We start from the raw sequence: 24893 nt of genomic DNA, 5'->3' as shown, positions 1-24893 counted from the left end.
AATGCCTAGCTCTAGTGGCAGGTCTCTAACATGTTGTAAGTGCTCTATCAAAAAGTTTTCACTTAGAACTAGTGACAAAGACAAGTTCATGGAAGTACAAATTCTAAAGGTAATTGTATTTCCATTTAGGACACTGTTGCTTGAAAACTTGTATACTTAAGATCATAAATCAGAATCTTTGTTCATATTTAGCAGAGTGTTCTTACGATAGCTTGACACACATCTTAGTTAATGAAATATTAGAATTATAACAAGTAGCAGGAAACAGGCAGAATTACTCAAGGCTAATTGGGTGAACTTGATCCCAAATACAAAACCACTACAAAGCTTAAGCAGTATTTTAAGCCCTCAAATAATACACCACAGTTTTGATATAAATCAAGCTGATGAGGAGGAGTTACTCTGTTTTGTACTACTCAGCATTGTATGGTTGCATCGGCTCCGGTTTCAGCTACGGTAGCAAATTTCAAGCTGCATATAAGATAAAGTGAGAGTTCTCTTGTTCTGTGTTTCTAATAGACTCAATGTCCAGTCTAAAAATAACATTGCATACAAACAAATCAAGAGAAACAACTTCTCATCATACTGTGGCAAGTAACAAAGTAAATAAGAAAGCAGAAGTCCATTTGAAAGAAGCAAAAATGTCTTGCCAGATAATTGAGGAAGATATAAAAGGTAATTGCATGTGAGCTCTCTTATTGAGATATACAGGTTCTACCCAGAATTAGAGGGTGGCTGCATCAAAACAGCTTCTGCTTTAAGACTCTTGCACATAAGAGTTCAAGTCCAAACTTGGAGATTTGCCACAGATTTCTGTGCACCCAGCTCATGGCAAGGGATTAACTCCCGTTTCTGCCACCTGAGGATATGATCTTGTACTTATTGATAGCTCTTGCTACCTTATAACGTGAAGTTTTGCTCTTGTCTTCAGATACTCTGTCCAACATCCATATTGCCTGTCAGACCACAGCATGGGAAGAACTTTTTCCTCCCTTAACTATTTACCAATTTGTCTAATCAGAGAGCTTCCAGCTAAGAGATTTCTTACTGTCTGCATAACTATACATTGGCTATCTTCAACTCAAGGCAAACCCATTGACTACAATGAGTAACAACGGCTTATCATAGCAAAATTCAGGTTGGAAATTACCTCAGGTGGTCACCTAGTCCAGTCTTCTGCTAAGGTTAGTTTAACAGCTCAGGACAGAATATGCTTCCATATTTCTTTAGCATTGACCTGGTTGGTCTCCTTTTTACACTTGCTGCCTTTTTTTTAATCCATTCCTCAGTATGGGCTTCTTGGGCATACCTACTTCTTGGTTTCTCAGTAGTCACTGAGCAATGTCTCTGGCTCCAGAGGTTAAAATGAGTTTGTGGTTGGTAGGTTTTTTGGACAAAGACTAAAAATACCACAGATGTGAAAAAACATGACCCTCACTTTAGCAGAACAATTGACAGTACTATCTATTTACATGTAGCTTGGCTTCAACCTGACCCAGATTCCACTTGTGTATTTTCATTGACATTCTACTGATTAGCTGGAATTTCAGCTCCATCTCTGTTGCTCATGCCAGTGGGTGGGACTGGTACCTGACATCTGGTTTTACTTTAATGGGAAACTGAAAGCCTCCATGCACGTGCTTATTTCTTTGGGAGCGTACCCACTCTGAAAAGACACAGTTTCTACAAACAAGTTTTCATGCTCGTTTGGACCTTCTGAATGAGATACTTTGCAATTAAAGTACCAAGGAGCTGCTGAAGCAGAAGTGACATCTTGCTACCACGACCTGGAACAACTCCACTAACCCAGCCACCTTGTATCATCATCGCATGCAGTTTTAGCATCACAGAGCTTTGTAACTGACAGCAGCAGGAATTGCAAAGTCAACCAGACTCATTTCCATGTAGATCTACAACTATTTTTCATTTGCTTAAAAATAGTGCTCAGCGTCATCTCAATGTTTTAAGAGTGTAATCCATTGAGTAACATTTTAATTTGCCACCAACCCTCAATAAGTAACTTCTTTACATACCAGGGTCATTGTTCTGTGTCCTTACTTGCAGAAGCAATGGTTAGTCCCAAGCTTACATAACAGAGATAGAAGTTTCATACAAACGTCCAGTTGTTTGATGTGAACTAGACCCTCTGAAAGATTGCTGTTACCTAATGGGCTGTGGAAGTTGGTAAAGCACAAAAAATTATGTATTTACATATCTCTGTTCCACTGGTGTATCAGCTGCGCATAAAAATCCTACTAATACTGAGAAACTGAGAGAGTCTTCTCTGATGCAGCTTTTGGCAGCCTGCAGTGCTGAAACTGGAAGTCTGGGTTTCAACTGCAGCCATGGTAGAGATGTGAACTTAGCTGATGAACCCTGTGTCAGTCTATGTGCAGCCACAGCTTAGTTACTGATCTGTTAGAGCAGCCACTTATACATCAGCCCAGTCTCCTCAATGTCTGTATCATCTCAATGACATGAACAACTTGTGTACCATACGAGCTATTATATACATTTATGACCTTCTTTTGCCTGTTCTTCCACAAATCAGGCAGTAATGGGTTCCTGTTCACATCCCAGCTATAGCATCACTAGTTGCTTTTTATACCTATAGGTGTGTGGTGTCAGTGCACCCCTCTGAAATGTCTTCTACTAGCTAGATAGAATTATGCCTGCAGTTCAACATCAGTGAGCCCTTGGAAATTTCAGTCTGCATGGTGGATAAAGGGAAATGATCATATTCTTCCATCGATGCAGTTACTGAATTATGCTGGCAACTCAGAATCAGCGACTTCACTTCTTTTTTGAAGTTGCTATTTAGGAAACCATAGATAACTGGGTTGACACAGGTGGAAGCCATAGCTACCAGGTGGCACAATGAGAAGATCAAATTGTGGTGGCAAGGCGAAATGATTTTGTAATTCCAGTCCACGATGGTGTTGAAAACATGCAGTGGTAGCCAGCAAACAGCAAAAGCAGCAACCATGGATGCTAACAAAATATTTATCCTTCTCAGCTGAACTGCTCGGTTGCTATATTCACTCTTCTCAAACATGTCCTTTCTCTTCTGTAGACGTAAGTAGATACGCAGGTAGCAAAGTATAATGAAGAACAGCGGGATGCAATATTGCAAGAGCAGTAAAGTGGTAGTGTAGATAAGTCTGTGTTGCTCAGAAGGCCACGAGTCGATGCATATGGCCTTGTCAGTGGAAAAATTCATGATGTGTGAGAGCTGCTTATACAAATCATTAGACAAGATGGATGTGGTCAAAAAGGGCAGGGACATGAGACATGCTAAAGTCCAAATTACTCCAATTCCTAGATAGGCTTGGGAGATACTTGGCCTCCAGCCAGTCGGGTTTATGATAAGCTGGTGTCTTTCCAGAGCAATAAGGACAAGGGAAAGAATTGACACTGTCACAGATGTGCATTGAGTGAAGGAGGTCATTTTGCACATGACTTCCCCAAACATCCAGTAGTCCATCATGGTGTAAACAACGGTGAAAGGCAGACAGACAACACACATAAACAAGTCTGAAATTATTAAGTTGGAAATTAGGATGTTGGTGACGTTGGACTTTTCCTTCTGCCTGGCAATGACAGCAATGAGACAGATGTTTCCCACAATGCCTAGGACAGTCTCCAAGCTGTAAGAGGTGGCTAGAAAGATAGTAAGGTCAGTGATGTTCCTGCACTGATTAGAAATGTGCACGGGGAAGCTTCGGTTTGAGCTCCAGTTCTTACTGTTCAGGAAAGGAAAACCATCATTAACAGCCCTTGTCTTATTCATCCTGAACCCCCAAATATTTATCCAAAAAGGTAGTAGTCAAACAGAATCTGGGTCTTCTGGAGCCAGCCTAGAAGAGGTTTTATCTGTTCTCTTTGGCTGTGGAAGATCTGGGGATTTCTGCAAAGGAAAGGAAAAAAGATTGCTTAGTTATGCTACAAGAAATTAGACAAAAGGGTAGCAGGGGAGACAGGGAAGCAAACACCAGGGATTCTGTGTATGTTCTGCAGCTCTCTTTTATATAGTTTATTAGATCATAAAATGGAACACTTTGCTAAACTGTGGTATGGAAATCTGTCCAACTCTATTGAATTATGACTGTGTTTATTTGTTGTGAGGTTGTCCCATGGATTTAAGAACATCCTAACTTCATCATTTAACTATCTGTTCAGTATCTGAACATCACTAATGGAGTAGAGTGGTGGTTCAAGAAAGCTGCATCAAAACACACTTGGGCGTAAAAATTGCATGTAATTCTGGTTTTGCAAAGTCCTGATCCAAAACTGAGCAGAAGACATGTTGTGGGGCTGCATTTACCTTCAGTTGAGTTAAACATCGATGTGAAAATTAAGGCATATTGGGTTCATAAAGCCAACACTAAAATATCTTATGTGAGTTAAACTGTGAATTGCATTTGTGATTGCAGCTGGAACCCACATTTGCTTGAGACAATCACCATGCAAAAATTCAGGCTCATGTCCTCAGGAAGAATAACTTGCACAATTTTGAAAAAGTCTAAAATAATTCAAAATCATTTCAACATTTTTCAGCTTCTACACAGCTGTGATAATTCATGGGAACTGCAGTCCAAATTTCCTGCTTCCCCATTCTGGAAGAACTCCAGTGCCCATGAAGCACTGATGTCTCCCTCTGGGTAGCTAATGCAGCCATCGTAGGGTTTATCAGAAGTATAGCACAGTCTCCTGATTTTGGCTTTAAGAGGGGGTGATTTTGACAACATCTATTAATTCCTTTTGAAAAGCTTCTTATTGATTCTCCCTCAGCATAATTTTGCTTTTTTTTAACCAAGAGAATTCAAGTGTTGTAATAGCATGTGCTATCTTCTGGATACTGTTCCTGCATAATCAGATGGGTCTGCTTCTTAACCACTGCTGCAAGCCCTGAGCTGGGATTTTCAACGGGGTCTCAGGGAGCTGAACCCACAGAATTAATTTGGGCTGCACACTTTTGGAAGTCTCAGCCATAGGACTGCCTGGACTCTACCAGATGGCTCCTGGGAGGCTGTTACAATCTGTCATAGCAGAGCCTGCTTGATAATCCTGACCCTGGAGTCCAAATCCTCTATGTCCACGAATCAAATTTAAAAAAACCTGACTCTGCTGGGAGTTGTCCTCAGGCCAGAGGCAGTTTCATGCTGTACAAAGGCTTGTAACATGAAAAGTAAATAAATACTCAGGGAACAACACTTTTTACCCATTGCATGACCCTTTCCTCAGCAATAAAATGCCACTCAAACAAGTTTGTGGGGTTGTGAGAAACTTCTGAGCTTCAAAAAACAAGAGGTCAACATACGAACACGTACATAAAACGGTATAGAGAGCTTATCTCTTTGTTTGAGTACCATTTACTGCTGAACAACTGCATACATAAAGGTAACCAGTACTGTACAAAAAAGTGCCCACCATCCTACAATTTTTTGTTTGCCTTGTCTTTCTCTTTATGAATTGTATTGTATGCGTCTAGAGATGTTGCGTCTCAGGAACTAATGAAAGCAATAGCATACAATAATTAAAAAGATGTTTTGGGATCATTGCTCTGCTTGTTCAGCAAAATTTAGTACAGTCAATTCTTTTGTTGCTTTGCTAGACCTGTTGATTTACCTATCTGTATCTATCTGTCATCTATCTGTATCCATCTGTCTAAGACAGTCAAGACAGTTACACGAGTAAAATATAGCAATCTTTTCTTCCTCTTTTTCTTTCATTTCCTCAGTAGTTTAAATCTTAATTAAAGAGGGCAAAGGAAATTTTCTTAATTGTGGATGTAGATATGACTCTTTCTGTCCACTCACTTTTATGTTGTTACTCAACTCATGTGAACAGATAGATTTATTTTCTGGAACTAAAAGAAGAGGCAATGATGATGTATGGATTGCATGGTCACATATGGGGAAGGTATGGTGGTCTGTTTCAGTGTGAAAATGGCTATAGAATGAAAAACCATCAATCATCCCCTTAGCTTTTAATGACACCTGGCCAGTGGAGATGCTGCAAATGAAACAGAGCAAAGGGATCAGCAGCCTGCATTATTTGGTACCAGTCAAAGAAGCTCAGTCTTGGCATTTGGACAGGACAAACAGACTCTGCTGTAAACAAACACATGAGCTTTTTACTACAGTCCCAGCCTAGTGTCCTTAGCTACAGTGACCTTGACAACAAGCACATGGTTCTCTTTTGTTGCTTGAAAAATATGTGCTGAATTATTACAAACATCTGTGCCCCACAGACTAAGTCCTCTCAAGGGTCCCAGACACTTCTGGACATGCTGAGGTGTCGGTGAGGAGACCTAATAACGTTGAAGCAAAAAAAGAATGTAGTGGAGCCACCTGAAAAGCAGAAGCCAGATCCCACAGCTTTAAGGGGCACATTCCCAAGAGGAATGCCAAAGGTTGAGCGCGGCTGTGCATTTGTCACAGGCAGCAAACTTGGTGGGGATAAATAGCATCTCTGAAGGCTCTGCAATGCATTTTGCTGGGTTAGGAGCTCCCTCTCTTTTAACACCTTGCATTCTGTGGTGTCTCCCACAAGATGACTGTCAAGCACTTCCTGGGCATTCACTCCCCTGGTACTGCCCAGTGGTAAATAAGGAATTATCACCCTCTTGTCACATGTAAGGGGACTGAGAGAGGGAGGTGAGACATGAGCTGTCCAGTGTCTCAAGGGAACCTGTGGTACACGGTGCAGGACTTCAAACTGCCTGCCAGCCTGATGTCTTGGGAAAAGGCAGAGCCTAGATCACCTAGGTCCATAGTTCTCCTTATCTCTTATTCTGGCAACCATAATGTAAAAAGCAGTTCTAGAAAAAAATAGAAAAATAAATGTTGCCATGACCTTCTACTTATGTATCCTATTATGGTTTCCTTGGATGGCAGATTCTTGAGGTCAGTCACTGCCAAATGCTGTGTTATCTCAGTATTTGACTGTCATTCAGTTTGGTCTAAATTAAGAGCCAGTAATAAGTAATGTGTACTTTGTTTAGACATTTGAATCAAATGTTAGCTAATATAGTGAATCACCAATGCAGTGGGAAAAAAAGGGTGTTAGACCCCTCACTGTATCAAAAGGTTTGTTGATTGCCCAGTAAAACATAGTAAAAACTTTATGGGCTAAAGAAACAGCTTTTGTCTCCAGAAAGTGAACCAATACTTACTTGGCTTGTAGGAGCAAGAAGCATGCCTCCTAAATCAGTTTGCAGAGGGAGTGGGGGGAAAAGTTGGACTGGTTTTGTTTGTTTCTTTTTAAAGAGGAAAGAGTAATCCTCTTCAGAACCTTAATGAACTTCAGGGAAGAGGTTAGTAACAAAAGCTAACATGCTCAAAAAGTGAGGGTTTTCTTCTCTAATTGATGCAGTGTGAGATATTTTCTCTAAAAAAAAGGTGTCACAAAAGTCTGCAGCAAGTTAACAGGATGCAGAATGAAAAAGACAAGGAGCTTTCAGATTTAATCTTAGTGTAAGGTAAATTCTCCATGTGTATCTTTTATAGACATTCATCACTGTGCTGTCTGTGTTGGAAGCAAGGAAAAAGAGTAGGTAAGGTTTGAAGGGTTTGTCCTGCTGAAAAACAGTCTTCTAAACTAACAAATGTCACTCAGGTTGTCTCAAAACAAGGAAAGCAACTATTACTAGTCAGCTTGAAAGCCTTGCCCCAGAGGGCTATTCTGCATTTCCCAGAAAAATTCCTCAAAGGAAAGGGATTTCTGCAGAGATGGATCAGGGAAGAAACTGAAACCCTCACTGGGTTTCAAGGAGACTGCTAGACAAAAACTGGCCCCAAGCAGTTAATGCATGACTGTCTTTTTGAGAGACCTCTGGACTTGAAGACATCCCATGAAAACCTCTATAAAAGCTATATTCCTGGAGGTAGGATAAAGCAAGGAACTACTATGGATATTGTGCTCTATGTGCTTACATGCAAAGGGTGGGCCATTCTTGCAAAGCTAATCTTGATCATCTCCATGTAATCAAAAACCAGCTCCATAGTTGAGATGGACAGTGTGGATTGAATTCCACATGAGACATAAGTCAAAGAAAATATTTGCAGTGTTTGGCTTCATTATCTGGTGCTTAGAAGCAATTGCTTATCTAGCTTAGAACTTAACTAGTTGCTCAAGTCATGTTTGCTGCTTTCAGTCCATAAGACTTCCTGAGAGAAGAGATTCCTAAAGACATGAAGTGATTGTATTACTTATTAAAAAGTTACCGTCTGCCTCTTATAAACTAGAAACAAAGGACCAGTGGAAAGGTTTAACAGAACTCTGAATTTCATATTACAGATATTAACTGAGGTGGTTGTATCCCCTTTTTGCTGGCAGTGACTTTATCTCAGTAAAATAGATTTGCCCCGTTTAGCTTTACATCTTACAGAAAGGTTAAAAACCATTTGACTATCATTACACATTCCCAGGAAGGCAACACTTAAATAGAAGAGGAAACCTGCCACTGGCTATGCACAAATATCCCACAGCAATGTTAAATCCATAAGGGATTTGGTACAATGAAATTTAATGGTGGACTCTTCATCTTTGTTTAACTCTGTGTTGCAAAAATATTGGGAGCAACTATCTCAGGTCATTGAAAAAGCCATATATGTTAAAAATTTCTAAACCCTGAATAATTAGGGTATGGAACAAGTTGTGTGTATTAATATGTTACAAGTTTGTAACATTGGGAGATGGTATAAATACCCAGGAAAATGAATATTTTTTCCCCCTCTCACATCTGCACGTTTTGGGAAGGAAACCTTTTAGGGGTTGTGAACTTATGTTACAAGTTAACCTTCTCTGATCCTGCAGAAATCAGGGAAGTTTTACAAAAGCACCTACTCCAAATTTTTATTTTCTGGTTAAATTCATAACAACCTTACCAAAGACATGGAGCCAGCTCACAAAGATAAAATGGGACTAGCAAGTCAGCAGACTGGAGAATGGTAGTTAGCTCTTGATTACTTAAGAGTAAAGGCCATTGTGACTTGTACTGTACCCAAGAGAAAAAAATATATTTTTACAAAGGTCATCTTTACCAAAGGAGGTGGGGAATCCATAAATCACTGTAATGGGCACCTTAGCAGACAGCCAGTTAGGATATCTGGAGAGTGACATGATATGTAATGCCAGAAACTGCATGGGTTGGGTGAGGAACAAGAAGTCTTAGGGACTAGGAGATAAGAAGTGTTTCAGTGACCAGGGGTAACCAGGAAGGCTTTCTGTCACACCGCAAGGTGGCAGGGAGCACACCTGAACCCCAGAGATCCCCCAAGAATATGCCATCTCCCTCTTGCATCCTGAAAGGTTGAAAAGCTCTGCTCAGTAGGTACAAGCGTTAGGCCTTTCATGACAAGTCAGACTGGATCCATTTGTCAAACATAGTCACCTGCTTTGGTGGAAAATGCTGGTTCAGTGTACCCATACTCAGAGAACTTTTTCTGAAGCTGAAAGAGGTCCCTTCAAATGATTTTTCTGAATCTGATGGAGGAGGGAGAACCCAGGTAAACATTGGGCTCCATTAGGTTAAACACCACGTTTGGTATCATGTTCTCCTGCACAGTGATTCAAGCCCTTTGGTTTACTAAAAAAAAGCTCAGAAACTGATTATGATTATTTTGTTTCCAATTAAACAAACTATTGCATTCATGCCAAGATCACTTTTTTTGCACCTGCAAATGCCTTCTTTCCCTCAAAAACATCCAGTCTTTCAAAACTATACATCTAATATTTTGGTTCAGGCACTGACTGATAAAAGCAATTGTTTGCACAGCCTTAATCAAAGCTGAATGGTAAACAGCAAGGGCCTCCCCTGTTTTTATAACCCTTCTTGCTAAATTATTACCATTAATAATTACTAATGTTTATTATGGTGGTAAAAAACTAATTGAAAATAGGTCCTTTTGTGCTTGGTGCTGTACAGGTCTAGAGGAGCAGACAAGTCTCTCTCGTCAGAGATGGACAAGAGCTTAAAAGGCATATGAAGAAAACAAAGTATTTATTACTGTTTTCCTTGCCTTGTGACTGGATTCAGAGCACGTTGATTATAGTGGACTTTGGATCAAGTTCACTTGATAACTCTGCCCTCATTTCTGTATTGTTCTAAAACCATAAAGGAATCTACAACATTTTTGTGGAACTGAAGGATGGTGCAAGAATTCTTTGCTTCTAGGAATTGAATATGCACAAAGCCTTTCAATCCATGGCTTCTCTCAAATTTAAATTTTACGTCCCTGTCAATATCAATGGATCAATTTTAGAATTTAAATCCTAATTTAATGCTTTTCATTATTTCTTGTTTACCCTAATAGTTAAGTGATTGAAGGATCATAACCAAACTGTTTGTAATTGATATTCTTATCTCCTTCTAAAACTTGTTTCTTTAATTTATATTAATGTAGCAACTACTCAGTAACTCTCCCTTAAAAGTTTCTGATACATAACTCTTGACTTGGATCTTAGGTTAAGTTCCAGGCGAACCCTTAGTCAACATTTTCTGATCAGAAATCAGTCATTATCCAAAGCAGAGGAAGATTTGAGCAGAAAGGGAATTAGCAATGATGGCATCAGCTGTCAGTCACTCAAGTGAAAGTTGAATAAATTTTTACAATCAAAAGTGATAACCTGAGCAAAGACATCTGAGCTCTTATCAGTCTGAAATAGATAATTTAGAAAATTCTTACCTATTACTGATCGAGAAAATCACTCCTGTTGTTGCACATTTCTATCTTGGAAGAAAGAAGGAATGTTGTAGCAGCAAAGTAAGGTCTTCCGTGTCCTAGCAATCGAGAAAAGAAGCTCTCCTCACTGTTTCTGTAGGTAATTTGGATGGCATCTCTCTCCCTCTCCCCCTCTCTCTCCCCCCCTCCTTCCTCCCCTCCCTTCAGTTTAGCCAATGAATTCTGCTTTATGATTATGGTCTGACTTTGAAGTTCTGGCTCCCTCTGCTGTTATATAAATATAGAAATTCTACAGATACTTGAGAGGAATAGCAACTTCAGCAAAGAGCTATGAAGTTATCTGAAGCACGGCACACACCCATGCTGCACACTAAAGCAAAGGGACAAAATACAGAAACAGAGCCTAATCCTATTCTCCTTGATGAATCAAGATTTCTGTAGGGCTCAAAGAGAATTCTGCCTCATATGTATGAAAACGTTGCCAGTATCAGTTTTCTTGATTTTTTCATTCCATCACAGAATGATATTGAAATTTTATCTTAGAAGGATCCAGGGTACAAGTCCTTAAATTGTGAAAGGCGAGGAAGTACACTGTTACTCAGGCAAAGAATCTAGAAATGTAAGAACACTCAGAAAGTTGGAAATAGAGGAAAAGAAGGATTTTTGGAAGTACCAGTTTTCTTTGATTTTTCCCAGGTCTTTCTCATGAAATGCAAAGGCAGAAATCAGAGTTGCAAATTTTTCTCTTGCATTGGGAAAATACACAAAGAGAATATTTCCAAGGGCTATACCAGAATAACCTAATTTCAGTCTTTACTTAAAGTGGTTTTTTAAGCTATTGTCAACTACTTAACTAGTCCAGTGGCTAATGCTATTCTGGGGCCCTCCTAGAGGTGCAATAAGTAGTTGTAGCAAATATGTGTTTTCATTTGTAGGCATGTAGTATGTCAACAGAAATCAAACATTTCAATATCAAAACAAGTCTAAGCTCTTATCAACTAAACTAATTGTGAAAATAATTTTTTTGTTTGTACTGTATTCTTTAATTTTTTCTGGTACCAGCTATTACAGATGTGCTCATCTACTTCAAGAGCTTAGCTGACATCTTTCATCATTAGCGAAATAATCAAAGCAGAAGCACAAATATTTAAGGTCTTTCTAGGGTATTTTGGCATTTCTCCTGTCTTACAATGCTGAGAAGCATAAAACTGGAATCTGTGTAATGAATGGTGTAAGCTGGAGAGCTGTCCTTAGTTACTGATTCTTTCTTCAGGGCATGCTTGAGCTGTTTCTTATTTTATATTACTTATTTTTCCCAGCCTCCTTTCAGGAGCTTTATTTACCAGCTAGTTTGAACAGTACCCCATAGCCCAGCGTTTCCCTTTTACTCAGGTGCCTCAGAAGAGGACGATCTTTCTAATCTATTTAGGGAAGAGGACATGAAATCTGTGCTCCAGCTGAAAAGGCATGAGCCCACACAGATCTTGAGCCTCTTGCCAGCTCCCTAGGAAGTAGAAGCTTCCTATCTTACTGGAGCCAGAAAAACTGAAATGATTTATTTAGCTGGCCTGTTTACTTCTGTATCTTCCTTAATTTATTTATCACATGTTTATTTGTTCTGCTGTTCAAAGCATTAAAGAAAGGGGAGGAAAACCCCTAAGAAAGAGACAGTCCTTTTACTGAGGGGTATTTTAATGTGTGAAGCTGTTCTTCTCGTCCCCCTCACCTTGCAGGATTCTTCAGCCAGCCTTATCGCCACACCTTCCAAACATTTAAAGAAATGCTGTGTCACTTTTATTCTCTCGATTCAGACATCTGGGCAAAGCCTGCAAACTAGTAAATTAGCATCTGCTCTCTTCTTAAAGTCAACAGAGAACAGCTGCAGCACTGTTCCTGAAAGACTGCTCAGGGCTCTGCCACCCAGGGATCAGGAAATGACCTAACCACCAATATTTTGCTATGGCAGCTGGGACTTTCTTCCTGACAGGTTTTTAGGATGAACTGTTATAGCAAGGTTCTGGCCATTTTTTGATGAGATGAATGGGGCTGCATTAGAGTCCTATTACATGCATATTCTTTCGACGTTGTGTCCAAACTACAGGGTGAAAATGCTCACTATTAACAAGCTAATGTGGGAGCAGCACTTGGGTCATTCAAACCCTGCACTAGTTCGTGTAGCTGGGAATTACATGCACACAGTGGCTACTGAGTGTAAGCCACGAGATGTGGTGGGGCTGGAGCTGCCATGCAGTAGTCTGGCCTGTAGCATAGAGGAGAAAATACCGGAGCTAGCTTGGAGTGAGAACAGCAGCAGCAAGACAAAGATGCAGATGCCTATTTCCTCATCCAGGTGGGTCTTGTAGGCTTGGTTCAGCACCTTGCTGAAAGGGATGCTGATACCCGAGCTGGCTGGTTTGAATCTGGCCATGTTTAATTTCACTATACAATGGGGACTGCTGAACATGTATCTGTGGAGAGTCTCTGTGAGGATCCTGACCCATTAAGGCTTTTGCAAAATGCACAAGCAATACTTGTGTGAGGGTGCATAAGGGTGGAAATTCCTCTATACACAGGACACTGGCTGATGGGAAGCAACGTGGAAGTACTATAGTCTCAGCTATTGCTAGTCATGTGCTGGTCAGGCTGGCTGTTTCTGTTCATATCAGTAGGTTTGCATTGATTCTAGCAACCAATGGACCAGCCCCTGTTTGCTGTTGATAGGGAATGGAGTTAAGAAACTGTAGCTGGCAAGGTATGGGGCTGTCCTACTACCCACAGAGCAGTAAGAAGGCTTGCTCCCGTTCTCTGTCCACAGCATGTGCTCCTGTTACAGGAAGGCACTGGGAACTGTCCTGTTTTCTCTGCAGTTTATTACATAAGACAGTTGGACTCCATGGAGACAACACGTTTCAAGGGGGTACAGGTGCATGGGGAAATAGTCCTCTCTGCTCTGGCCAAACAACTCCTTCCTGCAAGTGGCTATGGTGACAGCAAGGCCTCTACCAACAAACATTTACTGGGTGCAATTAAGCATTTTCCTGGCAGTGACAGGATTGTCACATCAGTGGGATTACAGCTGCACTCTGGATGCTTTGAGGGTCTCCTCCAGTGTTTTTAAGTCACATCTTCAGCCATACCAGCCCTCATTGATGAAGCCCTGATGCTCTGTCTCTTTCTTTCCTCTGAGCATGGAATTTCAGAGGCCAATTCTCCTACAGTACATTTAGCAAATCTAATTGTGGTCCAGCATCTGGAGTCCTGCTCTCTCTGGCACAGTTAAACAGTGAGTAAACAGTGTCTACAAAGAATAGTACTAGGTACTTGGTGACAAAAGCATAAGGAGAAAATGTACCATGGAACAGTACATAGTCCATGTGTATGCTAAGCTTATCAGGTCTACATGGCATCCTTGTAGGTATTTTGCACAATCTTGGTTTGGCTTTATTTTGTCAGAATCTCTACATCACTTTGAAGCAGAATTGATATTTTAACCATTTTCAGCCTTCTCCAATTGGTTCATAACCTTCCTTCCATGGGGGGAGCTATGAAACTGATGTATCTTCCCAGGGATTTTTCTGAACTGCTTAAATGATGTTCAAGCCTTCAGGAAAATAACCCTGTTACTCAGGGCCCCCTAGGCAGGCCCTTATAAGTGCATCTAGCATTTAGGAAGCTGATAGCATGATCCCTTTATATCTATATCTGTATCTATCTCCATATATATATCTATATAACTGGGTGAAATCCTCTGATCCACCCTCAGCAAATAGAAAAGTGAGGGCCCCTCCAGTGTCTGCTACTCACAGATTGGAAGGTTTGTAACCAGCTCCAGTGATGTCCACCCCATTACTCCCAAGAAGGCACAGGGGGATATTGTCAAAGGGAGCTGCTACTAGACAGCTCTAACTAATCTTGAGGGCCAGAAATTTAAGAAGGTACAATTTTATTTCTTGTTTTACCTGCTTCTTGGAATCACCTTAATGACTTTCTGGTAGTACCTGGAGCCATGGATGAGTTTTCTTCTAACCATTGGTAAGCTGTTTTCTTTTGTATGTGCAGGTTTTCTACATGTATACTCTCAGCACTGCACTTGAAAATAGACAATGAGACTGTAGTTTTCCACAACAGGTATTAAAAAGAAGTTGTTGTTTCCATCAGCTGAAATATTTCATTGTACAGCAAGGTAGAGGAAAGGCAAATGAAGAAAATGCCTATGAAGTCAGCATTGAATAAACTGAACATGCTCAAATGATTTTATCTGGGTATTTTAAGCTGTACAGCACTCTTGTTATAATTGCTCTTAATATTGTCTAAGTATGTTTTATAGGATATTTCTCATATAAACCACTTTCATGGACTTCATACCAGGCACAGTGTAGTGCCTGAAGTCTACTGGCTAAACACATTTCATAACCTAAACATAGTCTAGGTTTTCTGTACAAACAGCTTTCATGGGGTTGTTTGTCAGTGGACTTTGATCCAAACAAGATTATTGCAGGAAATTCTACCCCAGTATGGAAGGCTACAGAGCTATTTATATGGCATTTCTTTGCAGCAGGTTGGACTCTCAGGCATGGGCTTGCCTTTTTTGTAATATAGCAGTTATCTCCTGGGGAATATGTTCCCTTGTGCATCTGCACTAATGGATTGACGTACACAAGGTACTGGGGTGGGAGGGGGGGGAGGCTTTCAAAGGGCTGTTTTCTGCTTTGTTTCGTCCTATTCTTCTAGTATGCATGTCCTTGGGGAATGTCAATGAGCATAATAGCTTAATGAATCCGTTTGTCTGGCAACAATTTATATCATACCTGTTAGTCTAAAAGCTAGATTATTTCCAAATCAATAATTAGATTTACAAACATTTACAGACACCATAAATTCTTCTGTTTTCAACAAGACCAATCACTGACTACTTAGAATGAAAAGCAGTGATCTGATGTATGTGAAAATTTATTTAACTCTGGATCCCAACAGGAAAAAAGTCACAAGTTATCTGTGGTAAAGCTTGGTTACAAATGTGTATGTTATAAGACAATCCACCTAGTGTCAGAAATGAGATAGATGTGGCACAGTTAGAGCTGTGAAAGGTATGAGGCGAACCCATTCCTCCTGAAACCATGCTGCTTTGCTGCTTTCCTCTAAAGGAGAGATACAGAGCATGTTCAACTTCTGGGGTAGGTGCGGAAGAGGAGAAATACATCACGTGGTCTTAACCAGCTCCATTGTAGACTTTGCAGCTTATGTCAGGATTAGTCTTCTTCACCACTCGGATGGAACAGCTTTTCTTGTGGAATAGGCCAACACAGTTCACCCTGTCATAGTTCTTGGGGATTAAAACCCTGTCATTGAGAAAGGCAAAGAGAAAATCAGCAGCCACAACATGGACTGAGAAGGATGCTTACCGAACTACAGCCATCCTGGATCAAGGTACATTATGGATCGATTTGGCTCATGGATTGCATTAATACAAGCACTGTGGATTATCATAGAGGAATACAGAGCCCTGATCATGGCTGTTAACAGATCATTTCCCAATGCTTGTTCTAGTTTAAATGCAGTTCTCATGGGTCGTTTTGTTAGGGATTGGTATAAATTCCCACACAGAGACAAAACAGGGATTAATTCTGTCTTCCCCGTTCAAACTAAGACTTTCTTGATAATAACAAACCATTTAAAAAGTGGCGAATCACCCCAGCATGAATACCTCCCAGACAAGCCTCTTCTCAGCACAGGCTGACTCCCTCCCTTCTATGGCTGAGGACAGCCAGGAATATTTCCCACCAAGAGTTCCTTGGATTGTATCATTCTTCACAGACCCTTTATGGGACTCTGTCTCCCTCACCTCAAGAAGAATTTTTCCAGCCTTCTGGGGAGCTAATCAGTTCACACCACTACATTCAGGAAGACACAGCTCTCTTTGATGTGTCACCTGCCATCCATGAGGCAGGAACATGCAAGAAGATTTAGAAAGCAAATTATCAGAGCAGGGTATGTGTGTTCTGTTTCAATAAGCAGGAAAGGTGGGCACTTGGCAGCATGGGAAGGATGTGGAGCAGCTCTGGCCTGATTAGGTGCTTGCAGGCAGGCCGCTGGTCTGGTGCAGAGCTGCAGAAGCCCACACGTATGTGTGTTGTGGGGTCCTTAGGTATCTGGAGACAAGCTGCTGAATAGAAGGAGGAAGAAAACAGAGGCTAAAGGCAACCATACAAGCAGTTAGTGTCAGAATCAAAAGAAGGACTAGGTGATGAGGAAGAGCTGTGTGCTGGAAAGACCCTAACTATGTTTCATTTTGTTTCTTCCTAAAAGAAGTCTGTGTGATGGCCAGATCATTCTGCTTGGTCACGATTAGGGCTAACTGCGAAACAAGAAGAGGAATTTTGCTTATGCAAGTATAAATTCCAACGCACACTTTCACTGAAGTTTTTTAAGTCTGAACATTTCCACCAGTTCCTGAATAAGCAAACAATAATTTGGGTGAACTTACAAGCTGCAGCAAATCATTGCAGTCATCTTACACCTGCATTGGTAACAATCTTCAGTCTTCCACACCGCACCAAAAACATAGAGGTTTCTGTTTGAAAGGCACCCTGCATGTACACACCAGAAAATGATAGTCAGTAGATCATATGAACATGTATTGATAGACATAGACCACAGTCTTATGTTTGTGGAGTATCAATCGAAGAACTGATTTCCACAGAGTCACACCAGAGAAGAATCTAACCCAGTGCTCTGCAAAGAAGATGCCTTGTCTTTGCTCCTGAAGTGTGAATGAGTGTATGACATGGCATGATAAAGTCGTAGCAACCACATAACAGAGAAGGATTATTCTGCTACTGCAATGGATCTGAGAAATACCTTAGCTCATGGCTACAGTAGGATCTTTCTGCTCTTTCTCATATTCAACATACAGGTCTAGACTAATTTCTTCCTCCTCCCCAATTCTTATTAGACTTCAACTTGCTCTGCTAAACTGAATTTAAACACCAGCTGTGTTGTCTTTGCTTTGATTTTAGTGTCAGGTACCCCACTCAGGTTAGTCAATGTTGCTTAAAAGTACATGGGTTTTGCCACATGGGCAAGGACTTCAGTTATACATCAGCCCAGAGGGTAACTCTTGAACAGAGTAGAGTCTCTCCCTGTGTGACTAGTGATGCCTCCAGGTGGGCTGATTCCTGGGTACACAGCTGTTTGGATCATTCTTCAGCAAAAAACATATTATACTATTGCAACATTTCTAAGAAAAAAAGGCTTTGATTCTCTGGATTAATGCTTCAGGGATATCTAATATATTAGCCATTCTTACCGTATTTGCTGGCTGGTCTAAAGTAACAGCGAGCATCACACAGAGTCCTTGAGAAGAGAAGGATCAAGCAAAAGAACAGGAAGAATTTCTAGAAAAGAAACAATAATCTTTCTTTCAAATTAGGTGTTTATTTCAAAGATCTAGCAGACTAACTTGCACAGAATTAAGGATAAATCCTACTATTCCCAACAAACTCAGATTAAAAAACACTTCCAGTGTACATGCACATACACATACACACACACACACACACACACACATTCTCTGAGCTGCTAACTTACCATACTTGCATGGGCTGCTCACATTTTGTAATGAGGAGTACTGTGTATTTATATACAGTGAGGAAACAATGGTCAGTGCAAAGGGAGGGGATGTAAATGTGAGCACCCGGGTGCCAATGGACACTCTAACCTGTTCCGATCATCGATCAGAAGGTGGCACCTCAAAAAGTCTTACAAAGACTTGTTTTGTGCACTGACGTACACTGGCATCTTGGTCTCCATTGTGCTGGTGTCAATCTGAAGAAACTCCAGTAGACAGACTAGTTACTCCACATAAGCATTGGTGTCAGTGGAAGGGTCTGACCCCCAGAAAGCTATGCCTCCAAAACTGGCAGGCCATCAAGGAACAGTGGGGAAAGGGCATATGCTAAGCAAGGCAGCAGGGCACTATTGTTCGGCTGACCTGCTACAAAGAGATCACCCCCAGGTATGGAACAGGCCATTCATACAGTGCAGTGGTGTGGAGAGTCCACTGTTCTCAGACTGATTTATTATAATTTCTATTATTTTATATGAGGCACATTATTCTGTCCCTATTTAGCAACCTGCAGGGACTAGCTGTAGTTTTGTATCTCTCAGTTGCTGAAGCAAAACCAGGCCTGGGGAATAGAGGTAGATCACCACAACCAGACAGCACCATTTTAGCAGCAAAAGGGAGAGGAGCTGTGCATTATCTCAGCCCAGAAACGAATGTAACAGTCAGGATGATTGTCACTCCTGGCTCCCTTTCTGACAGCAACAGTAGTGATGCTAAGGATTGAGGGAGGCAAAGAAAGAAAAAGTTTAGTTTTCTTTCACTGTATGCATGCCCTGCCTCTAACACAGCTGGAATCGGACACCAATGGGAGTATTGTTTCTGCCACACTAAAAAGAGGACATTTCTTTCAACACACATCTTGCCATAGGTGTCCAGGTCTTTGTGCCATTAGACTGTTGCAACACACAGTATGTGAGGCTGCATCTCAAAACCAGCCAGAAAAACTGGCACAGATCCCTGTGGCTGTATCAGAGGCTGTAGGGATTCAATGCTTTACTGAATTGGAGCATAGGCATAACAAGTTTTAAAAGTTACTGGAGGATTCCTAGCATAATGAGTTGCATTAATTCCATTAGCTTGGCTCTTTCAGCATACCTGGGTTTAATTAGACACCTTGATTGGTATGGCTGAATTCATTAGCTTCCACTGATTGACAAATAGCTAGAGGAAGCAAAGCTGCACTGGAAGTGGTTTGGGGATAAAAGGGGTAGTGGCAGAATGAGTGTGGTCTCTTGAGAGATCTGGAGTAAAAAGATAGTTGTAGAGGAGGTGTCTGCTGTTTGTTGTGACAGAAGATCTGATTTATGCAAGTTCTTTTTGTTTATTTGTTTGTATGTACTTAGCAAGAGGCTTTAGAGCTTCTGTTGTACTTTGTTTTTAGCCTTGTGGTGCAGCTGTCAGGTTTTGTGTTAACCTTGTGATTTTGGTAGATTATGCTCTCTGTGTGGTTCTGCTGCAGGAAACTGTGATGGTATCTAATGAAGTGCCTTGAGAAAATATTCCTCCTCTGGTAATCCTTAAATGAATTAATTTCTCTTTGAAGGGAATGATTTGCTCAAAATGACTTTGTTAGCAATTAGAGGCAACAAGGTGAAAACACAACATATCTCTTGCACTGTTAAGTATGTGATGTGAACTTGGTTTTATTTTAATTGAAACCATTTGATTAGGGTCTAGTGTAACCAGAGGCCAGACCCACTTCTGCCCTGTCCCTACTATAACTCTTGACAAATCTTGTGCTGCTTCTTGAGGACAGTTAAGCATTACAGCGTATAATATCTCTAATAAGAGTATGGTTGCAAGGAAATGTAACAAGCAACTTGTAACTTGAAGGGCATGGTGGATTCTAAATTATTGTCTTAAGATGATTAGTTTACTTAACTAGTTAATTATCCTTTCTTCCTTGGAGAGAAATAACTATATTAATAACTTTCTTATAATTCTTGCTGTTTCTCAGGTAGACAAATGTATAAAATATACATATAAAATAGGAAACTGAAGTGTGGTGTGAACAAGGCTGTTGCTGCCAGAAATGCCTGGCAGCTCTACTTCCTTAACATGAAGTGTATGTTGAAGTATGCTGTGTGCTTTTTTTTTTTTCCTTAAAAAAAAAAAAAAGGCAGCTTAAAACATCTTGGATTGCAGACTTGAGAATGAAGAAACCAAGTAAGTGCTTATGAAAGCCTGTAATATTAAGTGAGTTGCCTATGGGATCTGTAGTAGAGCAGAGCCTGTCTCTGTTCATGTTCCTGCTGACCTGCCTGGAACTTTCCTCTTGAGACAAACAAAGTTTTGCAAGTGAAATATGTAACAAAGGAGTAGAGAGGATTCCCTGTTGTGCAGATGTAAATGAAGTCACCTTCTGGGGCTGCAGCATTAAGCAAGTGTCCTCTGAGCATTCTTCTGTTAGGGGAAGGTTAAGTCATCCTAGCCTAGCTGATGGCTGTGATCGGTGAGAAGGTTGAGTGCCTCTGAGACATGGAGATTATGGCAGCTTGCTGCTTTCCCTTTATACCTTCTGCTTTGGGGTCTGTTGTGCTGCAAGGGCTTGCAGCCCAGCTGTAGACATACTGATGTAAGTCAAAACAACTTCCTTCAGTGGCTGTGGGGGTATCGCAACAGTTAGTGTATGGGCCTCCTCAGTTTGAGGCCTATGAAGTGATGAGAGGAATGTCCAGCACTGCCTTTCCCTGTTTATCTAGCTCTTGTGCCTGTCAGGGAAGGTGCTGAACTAAACTGGTCAAATAATGTAGTGGCTTGGCTTAAATAGTGACTCTGTGCCAAGCCAAGGAGGCAATCCTGCCCTCTGAAGCTTTTGCCAGTTAGAAGGATTCTGAGTTTTTCTGGGGAGATGCCTGGAGTTGGAGGGTCTGGGCTGAACCAGAGGGGTGCCTGGATGGTGGCTCCAGATCACCAAGGCTCTGACCAGGGTATCATATTCCATAATTTGATTAAAACTTGCTCACACTGAAAACATTTCTTCAGTAACCTTTAGTGTCTTTAGACATGGTCTGCTGGATGCCTATTGCTTCACTTTGTGTTTCCTGATTCAAAACTACATCAACATACTACTTAATTACTAAACGCTATAGTAGGCTTCAAAACTGGATTAAAGCACATGAATAAATCTGAACTGACTTCAAAATGGTTCATGTTAACTGTTTTAGAGAAGTTAGTAAGGGAAAATGATGTTCCTTCTGGCTCAGACAACTGATTACCTCCATTTTTAGCTGAACTCATGGGAGTAAGCCATTAGGTAGGACCCTACCTAATGTGTGTGCAACTCTTGGGAAATCAAATGGACTTCATGAAACTTGATATTTCCCCCAAAAGCACCACCTGTGTGACCTGGCCCTTGTCAGTGAGAGTATAGTTTGCTACTTATCAGGGTGCAGCAGCATCATCACTTGTGGTGGGTGGTACTGTCTTGCCTCTGCAGGAAGGATTCAAGATTGAATTCCTGATGCTTTTAGGTTATGTAAATGAACCCTGCCTAAATCCTCTCCCTAATGTAAGCTTTAAAAAGATATTTCTCTATTAACTCTCCCTTTTTCCCCATCAGTTCCCACCTTTACCAGTCTGGGGTAGATGACAGTTGGGTCGGGGGGCGGGTGTGTGCTGTTTATTTAAACTTGAACTACTTCAAGTTGTTTATCCTATGTGCATGCTTCCCACTTGTCCAGCTTGGCTGTGTCTCTGAACAGTCTCCCTCTGAAGCAAAAGTTGAGTTCTCTAGCTGCTGCTCATGGAGAAGGCCTGACTTTTTTCTTTAAACTCTTCAGCAAAATGACATAACACAAAGGCAGTGTAACACCTCCACTACCCTGAAGAAAGGTAAACGTTGCTTCTTCCTTCCTTCAGTACTAGGATTGTGGAGTGGGTAGTTTTGGTCTCAATCCACAAACTTATTTAGATCCCAAGGTCCCACTTGCCTTCAGCAGGAATTAGCCCTTGCATAAACCCTGTGTCTGAGTCCAGAGCAGCTCCCTTTTGTTTTGTTGGCTATGCTGTGCTTGTGATATCTCTTTGCTCCTTTCTTCCCATCTCCTGGAGCACACACTGCAAAGCACAGGGAACCTCAGCTGGAACAGGCACACGTGCATGTCTGAGCTGGCATGACATGAAGAGACAGTTAAGGGCCATACTTAGATGGCAGGGTACCTGGGTCACTGCTCAGGGATGGGTAAATGGGGCTCTGCCAGGCTGAAATAGCAGTGTCTGCCTTCCTGTTGGACAGGAAAAAAAATACTGGAAGAACAGAGTTATTGCATCTGTTACTATCTCTGGTGTAATCTAGCTTGAATGACCATACAAGGGATCAACTCTAGCCTAAGTTTGTCATGGAAAGCTTGCATGTGCCAGTGATATCAAAGTGCAGATGGCAAAGAAAATCAAGGTTAAATACTTTTTTCCTTTCTCTCTCACCTAGTGAGTGAGAGTTTTGCCTTCAGCAGTGCAGGTCTGCAGGTAGCTGACTACTGCCACTGCTTGCCTTTGTCCAGAGGAGTGTCTTGCTCCACTTCTTGAGGGAGTTTGAAATGGGGGGCAGGGGAGCAGTAACTGCTCATGAACCTCTGGACCTTACCCCTCTCAACCTGAAGACAAGAGCAGCCCAGACCCCTGAAGTGCAGCTATTCTTCCAGGGGCTAGGAGTAGGGTTTGGTGTCTGTGGGTACAGATGGAGCCATCCCCGTGCTGGCCCTGTTTCTCTGTGGGAACTCATAATGGAGGCTCTGGGAAGATGCCCTTCACTCTCTTGAGCATTTCAGAGCTGAAGCGAGCCTTTAGCCTCTTGGGTGTGACTTGCTCTGCATGTGACAAGCAACTATGCTGGCACTACCATAAAGTACTCCTAAAATGACTGGGCTTTGAAGAGCTCCCTTTTAAGCTAATGCTACCAGCCCTGATTTCCTCTCCTGCTCTTCTCCTATGTGAGTTTCTTCCACCTTAACCAAACTGTGAGGGAGAATAGTTACTCCTAAGCTAAGACTCTACCATCAGCATTGGTGCTAAGCAATGAGCTATTTTGATGACTAACTTCCTGGAACTGCAGTAGAAGGCTAAAATATCTCAACACTGTCCATTAGTTTGACAGCTCTCAATGCTCCTGTATTTATCAGCTTTCCTGTCTTTACTGAACATGTGAAGGAGCCAAGGAAATCCTTGTCTCTTGCCTGACTAGAAACCAAAAAAACCACAACCATTTTGTGTGCTACATTCTCCTGAGCTGAGTACAGTCAAAGCTGCATGCTTGGCTCTTCCTGGGATCTTGGGTAGATGCACATGGCTCAAAGCAAACTGAGGATGAAACCCTTTCAGGCAAGAAGCTAAAGTAATACAAATGCTCATTAACAGTGTGAAAAGCTCTCTGCTAGTGTAGAGCATGAGGGTCTTGTTCTGTCTAGCAGAGCAGCTCCCTGTAGCTTTTTTGTTTTTCCTGTCCTTGTCCTCATTGGATCCATTTCTCTAATGACGGTTCTGTCTTGACTTCAGTTATTCCCCAAAATACAGTTTTCTCACTAAGAGGACGGAAATCTGTTTCCCAGTGACAGGGGACTGCAGGAAGCCCTAGTGTAATGATAGATGTCCACCTGATGGTTCACCATCACAGGACTACAATCTTCATTGAGGCCAAAGAGACAACAACTGTGCATGAGTTGAAAAAGATGGTAGAGGGAATACTGAAAAGGCCACTGGAGGAGCAGCGGCTCTACAAAGATGACCAGCTGCTGGACGATGATCATAGGACTTTACTAGACTGTGGCTTAAGCAGCTGAAGCTGCCATCCTCATGTTCCTGCCACGGTGGGCTTGGCTTTATTCAGAGCTGGCAATGGCACCTTTGAACCACTCTGTATTGACCCCTTCTCAAGCACCCCAGGGCTACCTGATGTTAAGAAGTCACAGTTGTGTGGTAGCAGCTCTAGGGAGCAAACCTTGTGTTAAAACCAGCATCTCCTGTCTTGCCTCTTGCAGACAGGGTGCTGGTCTTGTCTATGTATCCTGTGTCCAACCACACCCTTCCAAATGTGTCTATCTGCCCAATAAAGAACTGCAATTCAATTACATGATGTCAGTGTGCTGTAGTGTCCAGGCAGCCAACAGAACTGTTTCCTGGGATCCTTCTCCCAAATTATTGTTGGAGGAGAAAAGTGGCAGCAGCTGGTTATGTGTGTACATCCTGAATTGTAAGTGGCATGTTCTACCATTTGTGTTTCTTCCAGCCAATGCCCAACTCTGAGCTGCTGGGTTTTTTGGGGGGGGAAGAATAGTTGCACAGACTAGCTTGGTACGTGAGCATTTGTTTCTATGTCTTTGTCTTGACTCCTGACAGTAGTGTCTCTGAGGAGTTTGGTTGGAAATCGTGGGGGACAGGGGTGCAGAAGGAATATCTAGTCCTGCCTGTAGCAAAATCTTTAGGAAGACTGTAACCTTAAGACCTGAGCAGAGGTAAGGTTAGCAAATGGAGCTTATTACCTTCAAAGTTAAGGGACATTGCACTAAAACAACACACATCAATGAATTTCCAAAGCAGACATTAAGTATGGTTACTGGCACGGACTGTCAAAAACCTCTATCACT

General features: G+C 41.5%; 1 protein-coding gene and 1 pseudogene across 1 annotated transcript; one reads left to right on the top strand and one right to left on the bottom strand.

Annotated features, from left to right (window-relative positions):
• Positions 1–2161: 2161 nt before the first annotated feature.
• Positions 2162–10867, bottom strand: NPY4R2 (neuropeptide Y receptor Y4-2). The gene is made up of 2 exons (XM_075026920.1): positions 10692–10867; positions 2162–3907 (listed from the first exon to the last, which is right to left on the bottom strand). The coding sequence occupies exon 2, from the start codon at positions 3788–3790 to the stop codon at positions 2657–2659; it is 1134 nt and encodes a 377-aa protein (XP_074883021.1). The 5' UTR covers positions 3791–3907; positions 10692–10867; the 3' UTR covers positions 2162–2656.
• Positions 10868–23888: 13021 nt separating this feature from the next.
• Positions 23889–24257, top strand: LOC142030487 (elongin-B pseudogene; annotated as a pseudogene).
• Positions 24258–24893: the final 636 nt, after the last annotated feature.

The sequence above is a fragment of the Buteo buteo genome, chromosome 4 (assembly GCF_964188355.1).
Source record: "Buteo buteo chromosome 4, bButBut1.hap1.1, whole genome shotgun sequence".
Lineage (NCBI taxonomy): Eukaryota > Metazoa > Chordata > Aves > Accipitriformes > Accipitridae > Buteo > Buteo buteo.
The sequence above is the reverse complement of the archived record's forward strand: the minus strand, read 5'-3'. Positions and strand labels throughout refer to the sequence as shown.